This window comes from Synchiropus splendidus, chromosome 1, assembly GCF_027744825.2.
Source record: "Synchiropus splendidus isolate RoL2022-P1 chromosome 1, RoL_Sspl_1.0, whole genome shotgun sequence".
Classification (NCBI taxonomy): Eukaryota; Metazoa; Chordata; class Actinopteri; order Syngnathiformes; family Callionymidae; genus Synchiropus; species Synchiropus splendidus.
In genome coordinates, this window is record NC_071334.1 from 13,978,099 (window position 1) to 13,996,201 (window position 18,103).

Below are 18,103 nucleotides of genomic sequence, written 5' to 3' on the forward strand. Positions count from 1 at the left end.
GGGTTGAAGACAATGCCACTATTCCCTAACCAAACCGCCCGAAAGATATGTTGACCAGTTTTTCTGATTCATCAAAAGGTTTTCATATTTTCTAATGCATTCAACTAGACACCATTACATTCATTTGACTACAACATTCAACAGCTCATTATCAGGCTGTATTAAAACAGATGTCCTGGGACCCCTGAGTAAGAGGTGAAGGAAAGGTCGTCAGGGAATTTGAGGGCAAACATAGTTGTTAAATGAGCTTAAGGGAAATCCTTGGAACTGTAATTTGAATCATGAATGGATTTGGACTCACATTTTTGTCAGTCACTGAATTAGACGAGATGAAGTACTGAACCAATTATAAATGCTACGTATACTAGAAATATTTCCATAAACACAATGATATGAGGCTCAATAACAAGAAAATCCACACGACTATACGACGACATGGAAGATGAATGCATAAAATTATCTCCTGCTAAAACAGCTGCTGTATGATTGGAAACGAATCCACATAGTGCTTCTTGAAACTGTGTCGATATAGCGCAGCAATGTGGTAATAAGTGTGTAGTGTGTGAAAACTCAGCACTGGGCCTTTAATTCCACATGATATTCTCGCCTAATACTCGAGTCAGCTGACTTCAGACGCCATTTTGTCTGCCATTTCCTCCACTCATCCGTTGCCAGCATCTCTGCGCAGAACAGGACGCCCCGTCTGGCCGCTTCATCCACCGGGCTTGGTAAACAGCTGCGGGCCCAGCTCAGGCGATAGTTGGGTGGATGAGAGACAGTGTCGCGGGACGGTTGGAACCTCCTGAAAGTTGCTCGGACCCCGGGACATCAGCGGCACCAGCAACCGGCAGTCATGGCACTGAAGATTGTCAAAGGGAGCATCGATCGGATGTTCGATAAAAACCTTCAGGATTTAGTACGTGGCATTCGGAACCACAAGGAGGATGAGGTGAGCAACTGTGTAGAAACTTCATTTAGTGCGTTACAGCGCTTCAAAACATTAGTTTCCGTCTACAAAATTTAGCGTCATCGTTTAGCAGCTTAGCTCACGCAAATAACATTATTCCCATCTGCTAACGTTAGCACCAATTCAACCGCTCGCTGACTTTGCTATGGAGGTGCAGATAGGCGCCCGAGCGTTTTTAGCAACTGAGTGCTGTTTTGTATCTATTCACAATTCACATTAAAGCGAGACTTTCATTAGAATGGGCGACTTACCCTATTTTAGCTGCAATGACACTGACAGCTAACCTAGCTAACTGACAGCTAGATAGTCAGAGGAAACGATTCAAGCCACCGATGTTTCACAACTGTATTCTGTGCCTGCAATACCATAATTTTCAATCTGAAATGAAGCCGATTTATGATTTGCAGGACTTGTCGGTATTGTTAATCAGTGATGGATGACTATCTTTGTTGTTTTTGTTTATCAACATTGTTCATATAAACAGGCGTATAATAAGCTTGTTTATATAAACAATCTATCAAAGTCTAAGAAATGCAGTCCAATTCATTCTGCGATGCCACTCTCTTGCACACAGTTTAGTGCCCAAAGCTAAACTAGCACAGTCTTAAATTCCTCCTAACTTTTTAAAAAACCTTTTACAAATGCCATTTAAGATCACAATTCCATGTGGGCACCTATTAGAGAAAACCTAAAAATATGGTTTTCGATTCCCCTCATCGTTGATAAATGGGTTATTACTAATCACAAGGTAGTCATTACTCCAGAAGCCCCAATTGATTGCCTTGTCCAAGATAAACTTTTCCACTGACAAGTTTTAGACTTTGTTAGATTAAGGTCAAACATGACTATCTGGTTGTAAAGAACAGTATGTCGAGTGTATTCACACTTATGTTATAAAATGTCTACTTAAAAAGTATTATTGGTTGGGCGTTAAGATATACAACACAGATGTTGACTTCAGCCACTTTCAATCCTGAGACATAAAAATGCATCGCAAAACCTATTGAGACAGTGACCCCCGTAGTGATGTTCCAATGTCGTTGTTGATGTGAAACCATGTTTGATGCAGTCAATCATGCTTTATTGAAGATGCTACACTTGCGGCCTTGCATGTGTCACTTTTTTTGTTCTTGTACTCTCTTAATTGTCGCAGTGAATTAGGTGTGGCTTCCTCAATGTTGATCCATTTGTTAACCTGAAGTAAATCTTATTAATTTGTGACACTGCTGTCAGTGCCTTTGTCTAACACACTGAAACTGTCTTGAAAAGGTGGAATTCTGGAAGAAGCATATGTCTTTTCTGAGTCTCTCACTAGCTTGTGAAATATCTGTATGTCGGCCTTGTTTTGGCTAGTAGTCGCTAGACTTTATGCAGTGCTGGTATTCTCAGGGTTTGGCTGTCCACACCTGTCTGAACCTTTAGAGCAGGTGTGAAATCTGGAACTTGTGTGCGAAACCTGTTCCCAGAACATAACCGCTTAAAAGCATAAAAGATATGAACAATTACCCACCATTTGACGCCCAAAAAAGATTTGAATTATTATCATTCAGATGTAAAATCTAGGTTCGGGTGCCGATCTCGCTCTGGTGTTGTGTCGGCTGTGAGTGTACGGCTCACTGATGCTTGATGTCTTGATTCAGGCTCCGCTTGCTATAGGTAACCTAACCTGACAAGCCCAGATAAGGTGATGGTTGTCCTGCCAACAGTGTACAGTTTGCTGAAATATTAATATATGAGGGTGTGTTGAATCTTGCCCTACTACTCTCTTTCCATTCATTATTTTCCCCAAATAGTTTACAGAGTCCTCCTGACATACATTTACGATTATTAGTTAGATATTGTCAACAATTGACTTTCTGTTCAACATTTGGCTCTAGCTCATGTCGAACTGCTCCTCACTTGTTGACTACAAGTTATCCCGTGTTCATCCATGGCTACGTCTGTGCTATGACAAATATGCAAGTTATTTTGAGTGGTCCTGAATCGGTTATTGAAAGAGTCTGTGATAGGGACTGTGGCTCTCTGCCGTCCAGCTGCCTTCACCATGAGGAGCAGCAACAAAATTCAGCCTCTGCCCTTAAAACCACCTCCCCCTGCCACTCGTTTGTCTCATGACCACACACACATGATCAGCACTCTTTCATTCTTGACATGGCTATATGCATTCATTTGTGGTCAGGGCAGCACATTCTTCAATGTCTTTTCTTCTGTTTCTTGAAAACCACATTAAATATATTAACACAGATGTCCATGGCACTGGTCTTTGTATTTGTAAAATGTCCTCTGACTTAAGAAATATTTCCGATAATGTATTCATGACACATGTTTTTTCTTTGCCTTGAAGGTGTGGGAAACTGTTATACATAACAATGTGTTTTTTTTTCTTTGATAGACCAAATAAAGGAGAAACATATTACAATTACAAATACTTTTGGTTTTTTTCCCTGAGGTTCCAACTGTTGTTGACAACTAAATTCTGGATTTCTATCCGTTGGTGTAGATGTGATGTCTTCTCTAGCCATGTTCTCAGTGAAAGACTTACATATTGACTATTCCTTAACCCGCCACTGATGCGCTGGAGCAGTAACATTTCTCTCCCTAATCTAATCTGATCTCTGCTGTTTGTCCTCTCCGTGTATGCCTGCAGGCAAAATACATCTCCACCTGTATCGACGAGATCAAACAGGAGCTCAAGCAGGACAACATCGCTGTCAAAGCTAATGCAGTCTGCAAGCTCACCTACGTAAGATCCCTTTCCAAGTGTTAACTAATTCTGTCAACATTTGATGTCTGTTTATTGTGTCCTTGATTGGAAACCTCCATGAAATGCTATAACTTAGTATTGTTTGTCCATCAAAAGTTTTTACCATTTTTGAAAACGACAAGTAACATGTTCAGCTTCTAAAAAAGTTCCTAACTGTGACCCCTACCCTTGTATTCAGTGTAGACAAATGCAAATAGATTAATCCTTTATCTTGGGTGAGTTTGAATTCACATTCATTACAATCTCTTGTTTTCTCCATTCCAGCTTCAGATGCTCGGCTATGACGTCAGCTGGGCTGCATTCAACATTGTTGAGGTCATGAGCTCCTCGAAGTTTACATATAAGGTACATCCAGTCTCATTGCGAACATTATTGGACTTGATAACAGTGATAAGTGAATATCATAAGCCTGACTTTATTTCATGAAATGAACTGAATTTACCTTTCAACAGAGGATTGGCTACCTGGCTGCATCGCAGTGCTTCCATGAGAGCACTGATGTCATCATGCTGACCACTAATCAGATCCGAAAGGTCAGTGTTGTTTTCTCTTGGAGCAACATTATCTTGTCCTTCTTCCTATCCAACTCTTTATTCTCTCCATCTTTTTCCATAACAGGATCTTAGCAGTCCCAGTCAGTATGACACAGGTGTTGCCCTCACCGGCCTCTCTTGTTTTGTGACTCCGGACTTGGCTAGGGATTTAGCCAATGACATTATGACCCTGGTAAGCCATGTCATTGTCAATGGCCGTCATGATAGCACTCACTTTTCACATTTTTTACTTTGCAGATGTCTCACACTAAACCATACATCAGGAAAAAAGCTGTGCTGATTATGTATAAGGTGTTTTTAAAGTACCCTGAGTCCCTGCGTCCTGCTTTTCCAAGGCTCAAGGAAAAACTTGAAGACCCAGATCCAGGTATGGTCCAGACCTTTTACAGCTCCTCTGTAAGTGTAAAAGAAAAATGGCAGTTTTACTTGGTCTCATCTTTGTAGAATTTTAATTTCAACAGCGGAAAGGCACGCTTGTTGTGTCTATCAGTTGTTCTCTGGACAGACATTCTCTCTTACCTGAGCACTGTGAATTATTTATTGTCAAAGAACGGTTGGATTAACTGCAGCTCAATTGCTGTCTCATTATAACTACCAGATGACAGGAAGAGTTTGAGTCAGTGGATTGAAGCACCTCATGTGACATTTGTTTAGCTCTGTGTTGTATGAGATGACCGTGGAGAACAGTTTCCACAAAAGTTGTTGTGTTTGCTTCTGTTGTCACTTTTTATAAAAAGCTTTCTATCTGCAATTTATAGTTAAAGTTAAGCTCAAACTTAATAGGAATTTTAAGACTCGTCATTATATTTCAAGTGGAGGCATCAACCCCTTCTCCCCCTCAGGTGTCCAGTCAGCTGCAGTAAATGTCATTTGTGAGCTAGCCCGAAGGAATCCCAAGAACTACTTGTCTCTGGCTCCACTATTCTTCAAACTCATGACATCATCCACTAACAATTGGGTCCTCATTAAGATCATTAAGCTGGTAAGTCAACAGGCTAACACAAACATTCTTTTTGAGACATAGGGATAGCATTGATAGATTAAGACTATCAATGAGAAGAGTTGCTCAACTTGTTAGTCCTCTTTTAGCTATGTATCTCTTGATTTACCAAGTAAAATAATGGAATCCAAGATCTTTAAGTTGTTAACAAACAAAATACAGTAATGAGGACCAGGAGCTGTGAGGAGCTGAACTTCTGGTGATGGTTCTCTGCGTCATAATGAGATGAGGCTCATACACCTTTACTTGACCATGTTCAAATGTTATTTGTGACTGTACAATAATAGTCACATTGAATAATTAATAATGAAGAACTGTTAGTAATGACATGGTACGTTTACAGTTTGGTGCACTCACACCTTTAGAGCCACGGCTGGGAAAGAAGTTGATTGAACCTCTGACTAACCTCATTCACAGGTGAGCTGCCATTTATTATTGCCCACTGTTTTTGAATATTGAGATTTGACTGTTACCTTTTCTTCATGCAGCACTTCGGCCATGTCTTTGCTGTATGAATGTGTCAACACTGTCATTGCAGGTCAGTACAAATACTCTGTGAGTTAAAAGCAGTGTTTTTAATTTACTTACTTAGGTCTGTAATACCAAACCAAGGTTGCCTTTTGTATGTCTTTGAATTCATTGGTGTTTGTTTAGTTTTAATATGCTGCCAATTCATCAAATTCTTAGATATCATATGTAACAAGAAAACCACTGGGACAGCATATGTTCCATTCCATGTCCTAATATGAGGTTTTCATTAATATTGAATTGGCCTTTTTTGTATTATTGTTGGTATCGCTTTTGTTTCAGGAAATGACATTCAGATATAAATCTATGGTTTCGTGTTTCAGTGTTGATATCTTTGTCATCTGGGATGCCGAACCACAGTGCTAGTATCCAGGTATGATTGACTGTCTTTTTATTTTGATTCATTGTTGATTCCAAATTTATCTGTTTTCTCAATATATGCTTTTTCTCTTTCTTTTTTCTAATCATTTCACTTTCTTTCGACTACCCATTTACAAGATCAGTGTATCAGGTTGTTTTAGTTGAAATAAAAGCCTAAGACATAGATAAGGCTAGTTTGTCCTATTTTGTTTCGATCACGCTTCTTTTTTTTTACCTCACAAGATCTAAACTTGTATGCATTGTGGTGTTAATGACGTTTTCCCTCTTCCCCTGTCTCCTGTCTTCTCTTCCACAGCTCTGTGTCCAGAAGCTGCGAATCCTGATTGAAGACTCGGACCAGAACTGTGAGCCCTCTGTCAATGCCTGCAGTGTGTCATTTTCTCATTGTCTGCGTGTTTCTGACTGTGGAACAGTCCTCCTTGTTAGACGTCTTAGCTCCCATATTTCTGGATAACAATGATCGTGCACAGCAACAGTTCCGAGTTACCTGAACTTCCCACCTCTAAGTAGTGGTAATGGTAGTCAGATGATAGATGTTTGTTGCAAGTGACTCGCACTGTGTTTTGATTAGATGTTTTGTTTGTCCTTTATAATTTATTTATAGCTATAATTAATATGAGATGGATAAAGTACAAATATTATTTATGACTACTTGTTCAAAATGTAATTATGATGGACAGTCTCTTCACAAATGATTAAACTAAACCGGGGGGTGATGTTCTCCAATGTCTCAATAATATATAGCTTCTTCCTAATGTACTTGGTGATCTGGCTGTTGTCAGCTCATCCAAAGTCAACATCAGTCATTGATCGATCCAAGAACCTTTTATCGATTATGTGCTGAGCAGAACACTGTCATGCAGCAGATTAATTTCATATCATTATTACAATAATAAGAGGGCAAAGCAAAACAAACCCCCTGTGTGTATGTCGTGTGTCTGTGTGTTATTCCATTGATCCATTTCTTTTGTGTTTTCTTCTCCTTGTTTGCTATTATTGATGTCTATTTATCTCCTTAAGTAACATTGCTATTCCATTGAGATTGTTTTAACAGGCTACAGGTGCTGTATACTAATATGCTAAAAGTCACAACAAGCAATAGAAAGTAGTCAATGTTCTAAAATACTGTACTTATGCTGTCATCAAACGCTCACATTCATCTCTGTCTATATAGTGAAGTACCTTGGACTTCTGGCAATGTCCAAAATCTTGAAAACGCATCCGAAGTCTGTCCAAAGCCACAAAGACCTGATCCTGCAGTGTCTGGATGACAAGGATGAGTCCATTCGCCTACGAGCTTTGGATCTACTCTATGGGATGGTGAGATCGGAATAATGGTGTTGTTCAGATATGTTGTATGTTGTTCATATATATATATATATATATATATATATATATATATATATATATATATATATATATATATATATATATATATATATATATATATATAAAACTAATTCAGTTTTGCCCTTATGCAGGTTTCCAAGAAGAACTTAATGGAGATTGTGAAAAAACTAATGTTACATGTAGACAAAGCAGAAGGAACAACCTACAGAGACGAGCTGCTCACCAAGATCATTGACATCTGTAGCCAGAGCAACTACCAGTACATCACTAACTTTGAATGGTAAGTCTAAAGCAAAGTTTACCACATCTCTGCTCAGCTGCTGATCATTCAACCTCTACTATGTTTTAAACAGGTACATCAGTATCCTGGTGGAACTGACCCGATTGGAGGGAACAAGGCACGGACACCTCATAGCCTCTCAGATGCTCGACGTAGCCATAAGGGTGAAAGCCATCCGGGCTTTTGCTGTAGCCCAGATGGCCACTCTGCTAGACAATGCCCACCTTTTGACCGGCAACATGCAGCGGAATGGCATCTGTGAAGTTCTGTATGCAGCAGCCTGGATCTGTGGCGAGTTTTCTGAGTAGGTGTCTAAATTATGGATGGCTTTAGCACAGTATAAAATGATGAAATTACTTTGACTATGCTGTTAAAATGTATCAAACCAAAATCTCTCTAACTGTCCTTGTCACTACAACAGAACATATGCAGAGATAGATGATTCGATGATTTCAGCATCCAGTGGTCCATAGTTTCTATTCATGTAAATTGTGCCATCGTCACCTTTGCTGTCCTGACATCCACCTCTTTCGTTCAGACACCTAGAGAACCCGTTGCAAACACTGGAAGCCATGCTTCGACCTAAGGTGGCCACTTTACCGGGCCATATCCAGGCCGTGTATGTGCAGAATGCTGCTAAGTTGTTTGCCACTGTGCTAAAAAGTGAAGAGGGAAATACAGACAGCACTACAGCACAGGAAACCAGCCAACTTATGATTGACAGGCTGCCCCTGTTTGTTCAGAGCGCCAATCTGGAGGTCCAGGAGAGGGTAAGATAAAAGTAATTGTACATGCAGTGTATTAAAAAAAGACTGACTGATACTTAACTTGGCTAACGGCTGTCTTCTCTGCTGTCCGCGGTGTGTGTTACCTCACATTTAGGCATCATGCATCCTGCAACTGGTCAAGTACATCCAAAAATTGCAGCAGAAAGATGTGGAGGTAGCAGAGGAAGTCACTGCTTTGTTCGCTGGAGAACTCAATCCTGTAGCCCCCAAGGCGCAGAAGAAAGTGCCTGTTCCCGAAGGGTATGTTTTCTTCCGTTTGCCATTGTAAATGGCTTCATATCTGTGACTCATATGTATTTTATTGTATGTAGATAAGTAGTTGACTTGATATCATGTATATACCAGTAATAGGGATAGAGTTTCTGATCTTTTATATGTTTCGATTTTGAGTAAGATTAGACTAGATTTATGTCCTGGAAATGTCATTTGTTTTTACATTCTTGATTGTTTTGACATTTTTGGTGTAGTCTTGATCTGGACGCCTGGATCAATGAGCCTCCATCAGAGAGCGAGTCTGAGGATGAGCAGCCAAAGGCTATTTTCACCAAGGAGGAGCCCAAACATTCCCGCACCCGTCACACTGAGGTCGATGAGAAGGAGCTTGCAAGGGTATGATTGTCTGCTCCTTTGAAACATGATTGGTTCTAGCATTGAAGTATATATTGCTTTGTCGTTCAATTTACAATGGAAATTTTGTATTCTAACCTTCACGATTTGTGACTGAATCTATACTATGTGTTTCAATTTTCAGTGGCAATTTTGTATTCTAACCTTCACGATTTGTGAGTGAATCAATACTATGTGTTGTCCATTTTCAGAGAAGAGAAGCCAGAAAGCAGGAACAAGCCAACAACCCGTTCTACATTAAGGCCTCTCCATCATCTCAAAAGGTGCTGCTCTTTATATGTTCTGTCAGGAATTAAATAAGTATTTTGGTTGTCTTTGGATCCTATCAATGTGTTTATTTTTCAGGTTTACCAGGAATCCCCGGGAGTGGAGCACATTCCTGTTGTGCAGATTGACCTGAGTGTGCCTCTCAAAGTCCCAGGTGATTACCTCACAAACTGTGAACAGCAGTGTTCCGGAAGAGAAATGTAGTTGACATTTTTGCTCAAGTATTACTTTCTTTTCGACTTCAGCAAGTATGCAAGAAGTGCAATGTAAGTGGTGTGGTATTGAAGGTGTCCTGACTTCTCTACAGGTCTGCCTATGTCTGACCAATATGTGAAGCTTGAAGAAGAGCGCAGGCAGAAGGAGAGGGCTGAGAAAAAGAAGAAGGAAAAGAAGAAGAGGAAAGAGAAACACAGTAAACGGGGAAAGAGACATGATTCTGGCCCAGAGAGCGAAGAGGACATCACGCCTGCACATATGGTCGACATAGTTACCGAGGAGATGCCAGAGGTTTGTCCAATATAGTAAGACCCAAAGCACCAAACTGAGCTACTGTTAGAAACCAGCCAGGAATTTGAAATGACTTGAAATGAAATTTTAAATTGCTAGATTTTGTAATAATTGTTAGGAAAAACATCTTGGGCTGGTCTGTTACATTAATGAATCTCTTCAAGCCATCTATGTCCAAGTCTGACAACTTCTTTTTTTATAGAATGCCTTACCGAGCGATGATGATGATAAAGATCCCAACGACCCACACAAAGCCCTGGACATCGACCTGGACAAGTAGGTTTATAATCGTTGAGTTTGAATGATTTGACATCACCCGTACTGTAGAAAAAACTGTCCATGTTTAAATTAAGTCTCCTAAGGTAGACTGTGGAGTTCATTGTTGTTATTGTCCTCGATGGTCTTCTATGTGTGGTGACGGTGGGCACCCAGCTGATTATAATTTTGCACTCTCTTCTAGTGAGACATATTAGGAGCTTCCTAATGCCCCTTCCAGTGTGTGTCCATTTCTCAGAGTCTTTGCTTTCTTTTTCTTTTCCTTGCACCCACACACCCATATCTGTCCATTTGTCGGGCAGCTTGGTGGAGATGGCTGGGCGTAGGTAAGTTTCTGTCCAGCCTCAAAACATGGGCTCCAGCTGCACATATTTTCCTCCTTCCTAGATTCCTGCTGTGCTTCGTTTACTAACCTTTATGCTTTGTATTTATGAACATTTTCCACTACCCTTTTCTTTACATTCCTTTTTTATTATTACTCTTATTAAATGTTGAGTGAAGCGGTCAAAAATACCAAACTTCGGACTTAGGTGAATAGAGTATAGATGATATGGATATGGATTTGATTATTAGACATGTCCAATTTTGCCTGTGTTGACCATTAGTTATGATAAATAATATAATAATATAAATATATGCCTGTGTCATCTTGGCTGAAACAACAAATGCATGTGCATGGTGTCCATTTTACAAAAACAAGCTTCCAATGTAATTTCTCTTTTACATTTTTTTTCAACACCAAAGTGTTTAGTAATGCTGGTTAGAAGTTTGAGTTCATTTTCTGCTGATTAATATTATACTGAAATATAACTGTTGATTGTTATCAAAGTGCCAGGTACAGTTAAATCATAGTAATATTTTAGTTTGGGTGTGAGTGCATGTGGTGGTTACTGGTGAAATTAATACTTTGAAAAAGATGTGGCTTTTGCACGGTGTAATCATTAGCATCATGCTCAGTAAATGTAAAAATACGCAGTTCATCTGCAGCTTAAAAAAAGATGCATATTATTGTTTATTTTATTCGCGTCTTTATCCAGGCCGCTTGCAGACAGTGAGAAGCTTCCTGTCAGGGCACACCGCCCGGCGGAGGTACTAAAAAGCCCAGCAGAGGATGAAGAAGCAGAGAGTGGTATGTCGCAGGAGCCCAAGAAGAAAAGCACTAAGGACAAGAGGGAAAAGAAGAAGGACAAAGACAGAGACAGGAAGGTTGGAGAGTTGTTGTGCTTTCTTATTTCGTCATTATTTCAAAATAGATTTTCTTCTTTTCCACGCATCTGTTTAACTGCCATTTAAATTGTCTGGAATTCGACACTTCATGTTTTCTCAAACTTATGTCGCCCTGTTGTTTCTGTTCTTTCAGAAGAGCAAGGAGGAGAAGAAAAAGAAGAAGCATAAACATGAAGATAAACAAGAGGATCTTCTTGTTGTTCAGGAGGAGGAACAGGCTGTCCAGTCAGAAGAAATCAACGAGGTGGCAGCTGCTCCCATTTCCACCACTGCTGAGGTATGTTGGCCGTCAAAGTACAAAAGCGAGCAAGTTACTGAAGTGTACCTTCAAGTGACCCTCTCTTCCCCGGCTCTTGTTGGTGGTCAAATGTGAGACTGATTATCTGTGCATTTCTCTTTCAATTATTAAACTGAATAAAAAATGGAAATGCCTTCTCTTTATCTGTAAGCCTGAACCACAATGAGATGCAGAACTTGTTTGGCACTTCCTCTTCTAGGTTTCGGATCTGGATTTCTGGCTGTCAAATGCTCCAGTGCCCTCTAATACTAAGGTTGAGTCACTCCCCTCTCTCTTCCCCTCATCTCTTCACAGTTCCACTCTGGAAACTCATGATTCATCGATTTGCTTTCAGTATTTTTATTTGGCAATCTTGCGCTTTCTTTCTATTATGGATAATTTCCTGGTCATCTTTCACACCCTGTCTTTTGGAATCAAATGTCTCTTTTCCACAGGTCACATTCTAGTTGTTTAACTCTTTAGTTTATGCACGTTTTTGTTCGTCCGTCTTTGCTTGGTTTTACATTGTTTACGCATTCTCTCACTTGGCCAGTTTTTCTCTTCCACAGCTTTGATTTTATGACTGTATATGAAATCATCATATGTTGTTGATAGTTGATCTTGTGATGTGATCGTACACGTCACCAGAGATTTGTGGCATAAAACCTACTGTCATGTATGTCTTGGTGCTATTGTCACTGCATTGCCATTTCTGTTGGGACCTTTTCCTTCTTGTCATGTGGAATCTTGCTCTCTTTAAACTTGTTAGTGTGACAACTGAACACAACACAATGCATTTGAATTTAAATTTGCTGGACATGCAAAGTTGCAGAAACACCACGGCAGACAGATTGATTTGTTGATCTCAGAGACATGTAGTTTGCACTATTGTGTTGATATTTCAATTATTGTAAGACTACTAAATACATAAACCTGTCTGCTTTGATTTAACAACGTTAACAAACATTATAACTCAAAATCTATTAATACTTTTTCAATTAATAAAGTAAGATACTTCCTGTGAAGTGAATGAGGTAAGTGTTGAAAGATACAGCAGTGTTTCTCCAAGTAAAACTTCAATAAACAAAATAATGGACTAAAGAGAAATTATATACGGGCAAGTCCTTCGACCCACTGACATATTTGGTCACTCATTTTTGTTCCTCATTGTCCCTGTCTGATCTATTTAGAGTGCTTTCTTGTGTTCAGGAGGTTGCAAGATCATTTTAGTCGGTACAGCAGCACATTTCAGTAGATCAATAGTCAAACTGTGTGACTGTGGCTTCCTCTTTTTCTTCGTGCTGATGTTATGCTTTTGTTTCTATGCCTGAATAGGAATCAGCCTCGGTGACTGAAGCAGTGGCAGACCCCAAGTCAGCCTCTGGTACTGCGGTGGATTCTGAGCCAGACGAGCTCAAAGAAACAGAGGTAGGGGAGACAACAGTGATTATACCGTGACGAAGAATTTGTCTGCACAAATGCAGCTTACTATTTACTTCATCAATTCACGTTACTTAGACAATTACCAATGCCTGTTTTCTGCTATTGGTGATTAGAAGTCGTCCAAACACAAGAAGAAGAAGCAGAAAAAGGAGAAGGAAAACAAGGATAAGAAGAAGAAAAAGAAGCACCATCACCATCATCACAACAGTGAAGGGGGTGAAGCATCCGTACAGAATGGCACAGTAGAAGAAGAAGAGCCTCTACCAGTGAGTGACTGTTAAATGTTGGGAGTAATCCAGGATCACAGGTGCTCCTCAGGTCATTGTGTCTATAGAAAAGAATCGACATGCAATGTGTTGCTACTAAAGTCATTCAGTTCATAGAAGTTAAAAGGTTGTTCTGACCTTCGGATATTTTGTTTTTGCTGCGTAAATACACTGACCCAAGCAAGCACGTCTTTTGGCTTCATAGGAAGTCGTGAACACTGAACTGACAAGAACCCTTCTACTTTCAGCCCATGTCCAATTACTGCCTGCTGGCTGAGAACTCCTACATAAAAATGGTGAGTGACGCTAAAGACATATCCCACCTCGATGACATAACATCTTGAGCTAATAACTATGATTTGCTTTTTAAAGGAGGGGCAGATCATGTTTCTATAATATTAATAGCAGTGCATATTCTGTGTTTCAGATACATAACTTCTGACCTTTGCTAAGTAATAAGTTAAAATATTGTTTTGTTAGATGGAATGACTGCACTGTATGCATCAGAAGCAATGTTATATAAAGGAGGAAGGTGTAGGTCATGCAGATTGGAGGAGAATTAAACATGAAATGTAACATACATAAATTCGTATATAGCTCAATAAAATGACAAATCACTGTGTTGGTACCTCACTGAGCATCTAAACCAGACTTCCAACTCCCTGATTTATTTTCTAATTGTGTTTATTAGCACAAAGGCAATGTCCATCATTTGTTTTTTCTATGTAGCTAACAAAGTGCATTTCAAGAACAAGTAGTTGTACTTTTTCTTATTTAAAACCATGTATCATTTATACATACCAGCGGCAATGGAAATGAAAGTCCACCCTTGTCAAATATAAATATAATCCTCACAACAAAGCACTTCTTTTCTCCCTCTCTGAAGGTTATGGAAGATGCTGATCAGGTATTATTGGTTGTGTTGACCACACTGTTTATGTATTTTTTTCTTAGTGTTTCTTGTGTTGCTCTGTTTTCCCGCTCACTGGACGGAGTGAGTGGTTAACAGTACTCTTGTTGTATACTAATATTTCTCCAATTCTGATGACTCTACTTCCTGTGTTTAAATTGGTTTCTGGGAACCAATGATGTGTGGTTTGCTGCTGGGTGATTTGTTCTGCTGACTGTATGATGTTAATGTCAGTCCATAGAATATAAGACTTTCACTTTGAGTTAGTGCTTAGTATAGTTGTTTATTTCTGTCCTTCAGGTTTATGACATCCAGGGGAACCTGCAGGATGGAAGTCAAGTCGTAGTGTCCGTCATTTTTGAAAACAAGTGTGATGGTTTCCTCAAATCAATGGAGTTCAATGTCCTGGACTCTCTCAACTCCAAGTTGCAGAGGCCAGAAGGAGCTGGACCACATGACGGTCTCACTGTCCCCTTCCAGCTTCCACCAGGTCAGTCATGTTCCACTAATGGTTGCTAATATTTTAGTTTTAAGATATTTAGTTTGGATTTCCTCTGAATGGTCACACAAGTGTATATTTCTATTCTAGGTGTTTCCAATGAAGCTCGATTTGTGTTCACCGTCCAGAGCATCGTGATGCCACAGAAACTGAAGGGAACACTGGCATTCATTGTCAAGGTAGAACACACAGTGACACACATTGTTGAGTGATTGTAACAGTAGCAACATTTTTGTGGCTCCACCCATGTCCCACATGGGTGTATTTTGTTGAGAATCTTTGCATGTTCTGGTGCATTCCCACAGAATGAGGACTCCTCTACTCATGAGAAACTGGACTTTAAACTGCACTTTACCTGCACCTCCTACCTAATCACTACTCCATGCTACAGGTTGGTGGTGTAATGATCCATTTTTTGCTGAGTGTGGGCCAAATATTTGCTAATAAATATCATAATAAATAATATAATTTCTGTGTGTTGCAAAGTGATGCATTTGCAAAGCTGTTGGAGTCTGGGGATCTGAAGAGCAGCTCAGTGAAATTGGAAGGAGTCAACATGCCCTTCCACCACCTCCTGGCCAGGATCTGCTTTCACCACCACTTCTCTGGTATGTGCCTAAATATTAACTGTATATGGCGCCAGTCAGTTGTAAACTTGCAACTTATGAACTACAAGCTTGACCACAATTTTGTCATTCTCTTCTTGTTCACCAGTTGTGGAGAGAATTGACTCCTGTGCCTCCATGTATAGCAGATCTATCCAGGGTCACCATGTGTGTCTGCTGGTGAAAACAGTAAGTGAACCCGCACATGTGGCGCATTATATCCTCACTTGTGGTTTGTAACTTTTAAAATCAAGCATTCAAAGACTGTTTGCTGCCCTAAGTCTCTCTTCTGCCCCTCAGTCGGATCAGACTGTGTCCATCGATGCTAAATGTGACGAGCCGACACTGCTTGGGAATGTGCTGGATGAGATCAAGCAGACCTTCTCTCAGTGCTGATTGTGTTGAGTGTTGTCCCTGAGTGCCCCCTGAACCTCCGCACCAGCCCTTCCTTCCCTCACCGAAACAGCTTCCACCTATTTATTAGCCCAGCGAATCTCAACTGTTCACTCCTCTCACTTTTATTTCTGGCTCTGTGGTCACTTCTTGATGATGTGGACTGTTTTTGCTTCATCTTTTCTGCAATGCACTTTCTATTTTCCATCCCGATTTTCCAAATGCTGCCCCACCATTGACTCTCGAAGCTTTGAGTAGTCAAACGTTTTCTGTTTCCAAACTGCAGTTCAGTGTGTTGCAGCATCGTGTATGACAACTGGACTTTTACTGTTGAAGATTGTCTTTTTTTATGTTGTTTATGGTTGTCTGTGCCACGGTGTCAGACCCCTTTTTTTTGTTTTAAAGAGCACAGTGCTACTTTCTTGTTTACAACATGGAACCATGTGTGACTCGCTCCGGACTGGTCCTAACCCGAGACTCAATCTTGCTCACCCACCTCTGAACTCATGTCAGGAGTAGATCTGACAGTGTTGAATGAAAAGTGCAGAGATGAAACCAAAGTGATTTGGAAGGAGCAGAGGCCTATAGGCTGGGCAGAGACATGACAGAAGAGAATCCTTGTGACTCAGCTGGTGTGTTTTCCACCAGGGTCTTTGACTTAACTCTGCCTTAATATTGCAGTCCGACCCAACCAAGCTGGTTGTTCTGAAATTTACTCTAAGCAACGCCATCATCAGTTCTGAAAAATCACTTCTGGTTGTGATCCACTTGTAATTAATTATTAATCACTCTAGAAGCAAAAAGTTGCTCATATAGCTTTGAAAAGAAGTTCACATGGACAAGAAGGTTGTGGTAGAAAATGTATAAGTTAAACACTAGATGATGCTTTTAGTTTGCACTGGCACTGGAAACAACCTTCCCAAAATCAGGTTAAGCTATGGATAGATTTTGGAAGCTGTCTTAAAGTCAGTATTACACAGTAGTTTGCAGGATAGGACAGATGTGTCTCGATTTACCATCACCTGACTGACCACAGGGGGCGTTTGTTTACACATATTACCATCATGTTTCATCAACCCTTAAACTGCCTTGTCACTTTTTATCAATGTTATGAGCTCTGAGACTCCTACAACTTGGCTGAGGTACTTGTTCAGCTTGAATCACTACCTGGTGCAGCAAAGCGGAGTCATGTAGTAGCAGGTTCAAATGGTAGCGTCCAATACTTATCATCCGAGATCTTCTTTCTGCTACAGGCACGTAAAGACATCTCATGTTGTGGATATTGCTTTCAGACGTCATCAGCAGTAGTACCAAAACACCCTCAGAAAATAAACCTGATTTTTCTTTTTTTGAAGAAGAAGAACGACCGATGGGTCTAGCGTGTCCTCCAATCATTTCGCCTTTGTATCTCTTCTTTCTTGTGCATAATATTGATTAAACTTTGTATGTTGCATGATTCGGAATGTAAACTGTTCTCAATGACGTTCTTTTCTGTTTCACACAAAACAAACTTGTCATTCCATTTTGTCATTTTTCTTTGTTGTTTTCTCTCCCTAATGATGTTAATTTGATCTTTTTTGTTTTTGATGAAATTGCGTTTTTACCTGCGATCAGTTCCAGACCATCAAGGTGATGTTGTTGAATGTTTTAAATTATTAAACATCAAAATGGAGGGAGGGTTAATTGGTGTTCAGGGTCGGGGTGAACAGGTCACACGGATCGGTATTCTGAGACTGTCTTCATTGCTCTGTTGGTTCATTTGTAGTGAGTTTGACTTGTAACATTGAATTACAATATATACTTGTCTGACAGAGATTTTGACGGTCCTATCTTTATTTCTCCATGCCCAACTCCCCAGCTGTAAAGTGTTTTAAAGGGGATATAAATTATCTTCATTCCCTTTAAAATCCCTAAAAAATGCCCAAAATAAAAAAAAAAATGCTGTAAGAAGTATTTGTGGTCTTGTTTTATTTTCCAGAAATAAGGAATCGATCGATAGATAGATTGATAACCTACTTTATAATGGCCTACCTGTGTTTTGACTGCTTCGTTTTTCTGCAAACGTTGTGCCACTCTATATTTGAATTTCTTACTCGTTGAAATGAACTAGCGTTGCGCGTTGAAGTCGAGGTGGTTAAAACTAGATTATAATGTAGATCAACGAATAAGAGCAAATATCCCATAATACCTCGCA

The 18,103-nt window shown here is 39.9% G+C and overlaps 1 protein-coding gene across 6 annotated transcripts; it reads left to right on the forward strand.

The window, feature by feature from the left end:
* Nucleotides 1-656: 656 nt before the first annotated feature.
* ap3d1 (adaptor related protein complex 3 subunit delta 1) lies at nt 657-17,854 on the forward strand. 6 transcript variants are annotated; one of them, XM_053845707.1, is made up of 35 exons: nt 657-949; nt 3,615-3,710; nt 3,996-4,076; nt 4,184-4,264; nt 4,350-4,457; nt 4,523-4,652; nt 5,128-5,267; nt 5,629-5,702; nt 5,774-5,823; nt 6,137-6,186; nt 6,490-6,538; nt 7,369-7,514; nt 7,676-7,824; nt 7,898-8,128; nt 8,363-8,594; nt 8,707-8,852; nt 9,080-9,221; nt 9,431-9,502; nt 9,585-9,660; nt 9,814-10,013; nt 10,216-10,289; nt 10,592-10,615; nt 11,327-11,495; nt 11,650-11,793; nt 12,014-12,067; nt 13,129-13,221; nt 13,350-13,502; nt 13,751-13,798; nt 14,389-14,409; nt 14,713-14,902; nt 15,002-15,090; nt 15,217-15,302; nt 15,398-15,519; nt 15,626-15,705; nt 15,817-17,854. In XM_053845707.1, exons 1-35 carry the CDS (start codon nt 854-856, stop codon nt 15,910-15,912), a joined length of 3,792 nt encoding a protein of 1,263 aa, XP_053701682.1. In that variant the 5' UTR covers nt 657-853; the 3' UTR covers nt 15,913-17,854. The 6 variants fall into 6 exon arrangements, with proteins under 6 accessions (XP_053701682.1, XP_053701691.1, XP_053701700.1 ...); XM_053845716.1 differs by having other exon boundaries at nt 11,653-11,793; XM_053845725.1 differs by lacking the exon at nt 14,389-14,409.
* The last annotated feature ends 249 nt before the right edge of the window (nt 17,855-18,103 follow it).

Excerpts from the sequence above, each read along its gene's own strand:
- ap3d1 (XM_053845707.1), top strand. The coding sequence starts at position 854 with ATGGCACTGAAGATTGTCAAAGGGAGCATCGATCGGATGTTCGATAAA. Across the intron at positions 6,539-7,368 it reads TGAAGACTCGGACCAGAACT|TGAAGTACCTTGGACTTCTG; the intron begins GTGAGCCCTCTG and ends CTGTCTATATAG. Across the intron at positions 9,222-9,430 it reads ATGAGAAGGAGCTTGCAAGG|AGAAGAGAAGCCAGAAAGCA; the intron begins GTATGATTGTCT and ends GTCCATTTTCAG.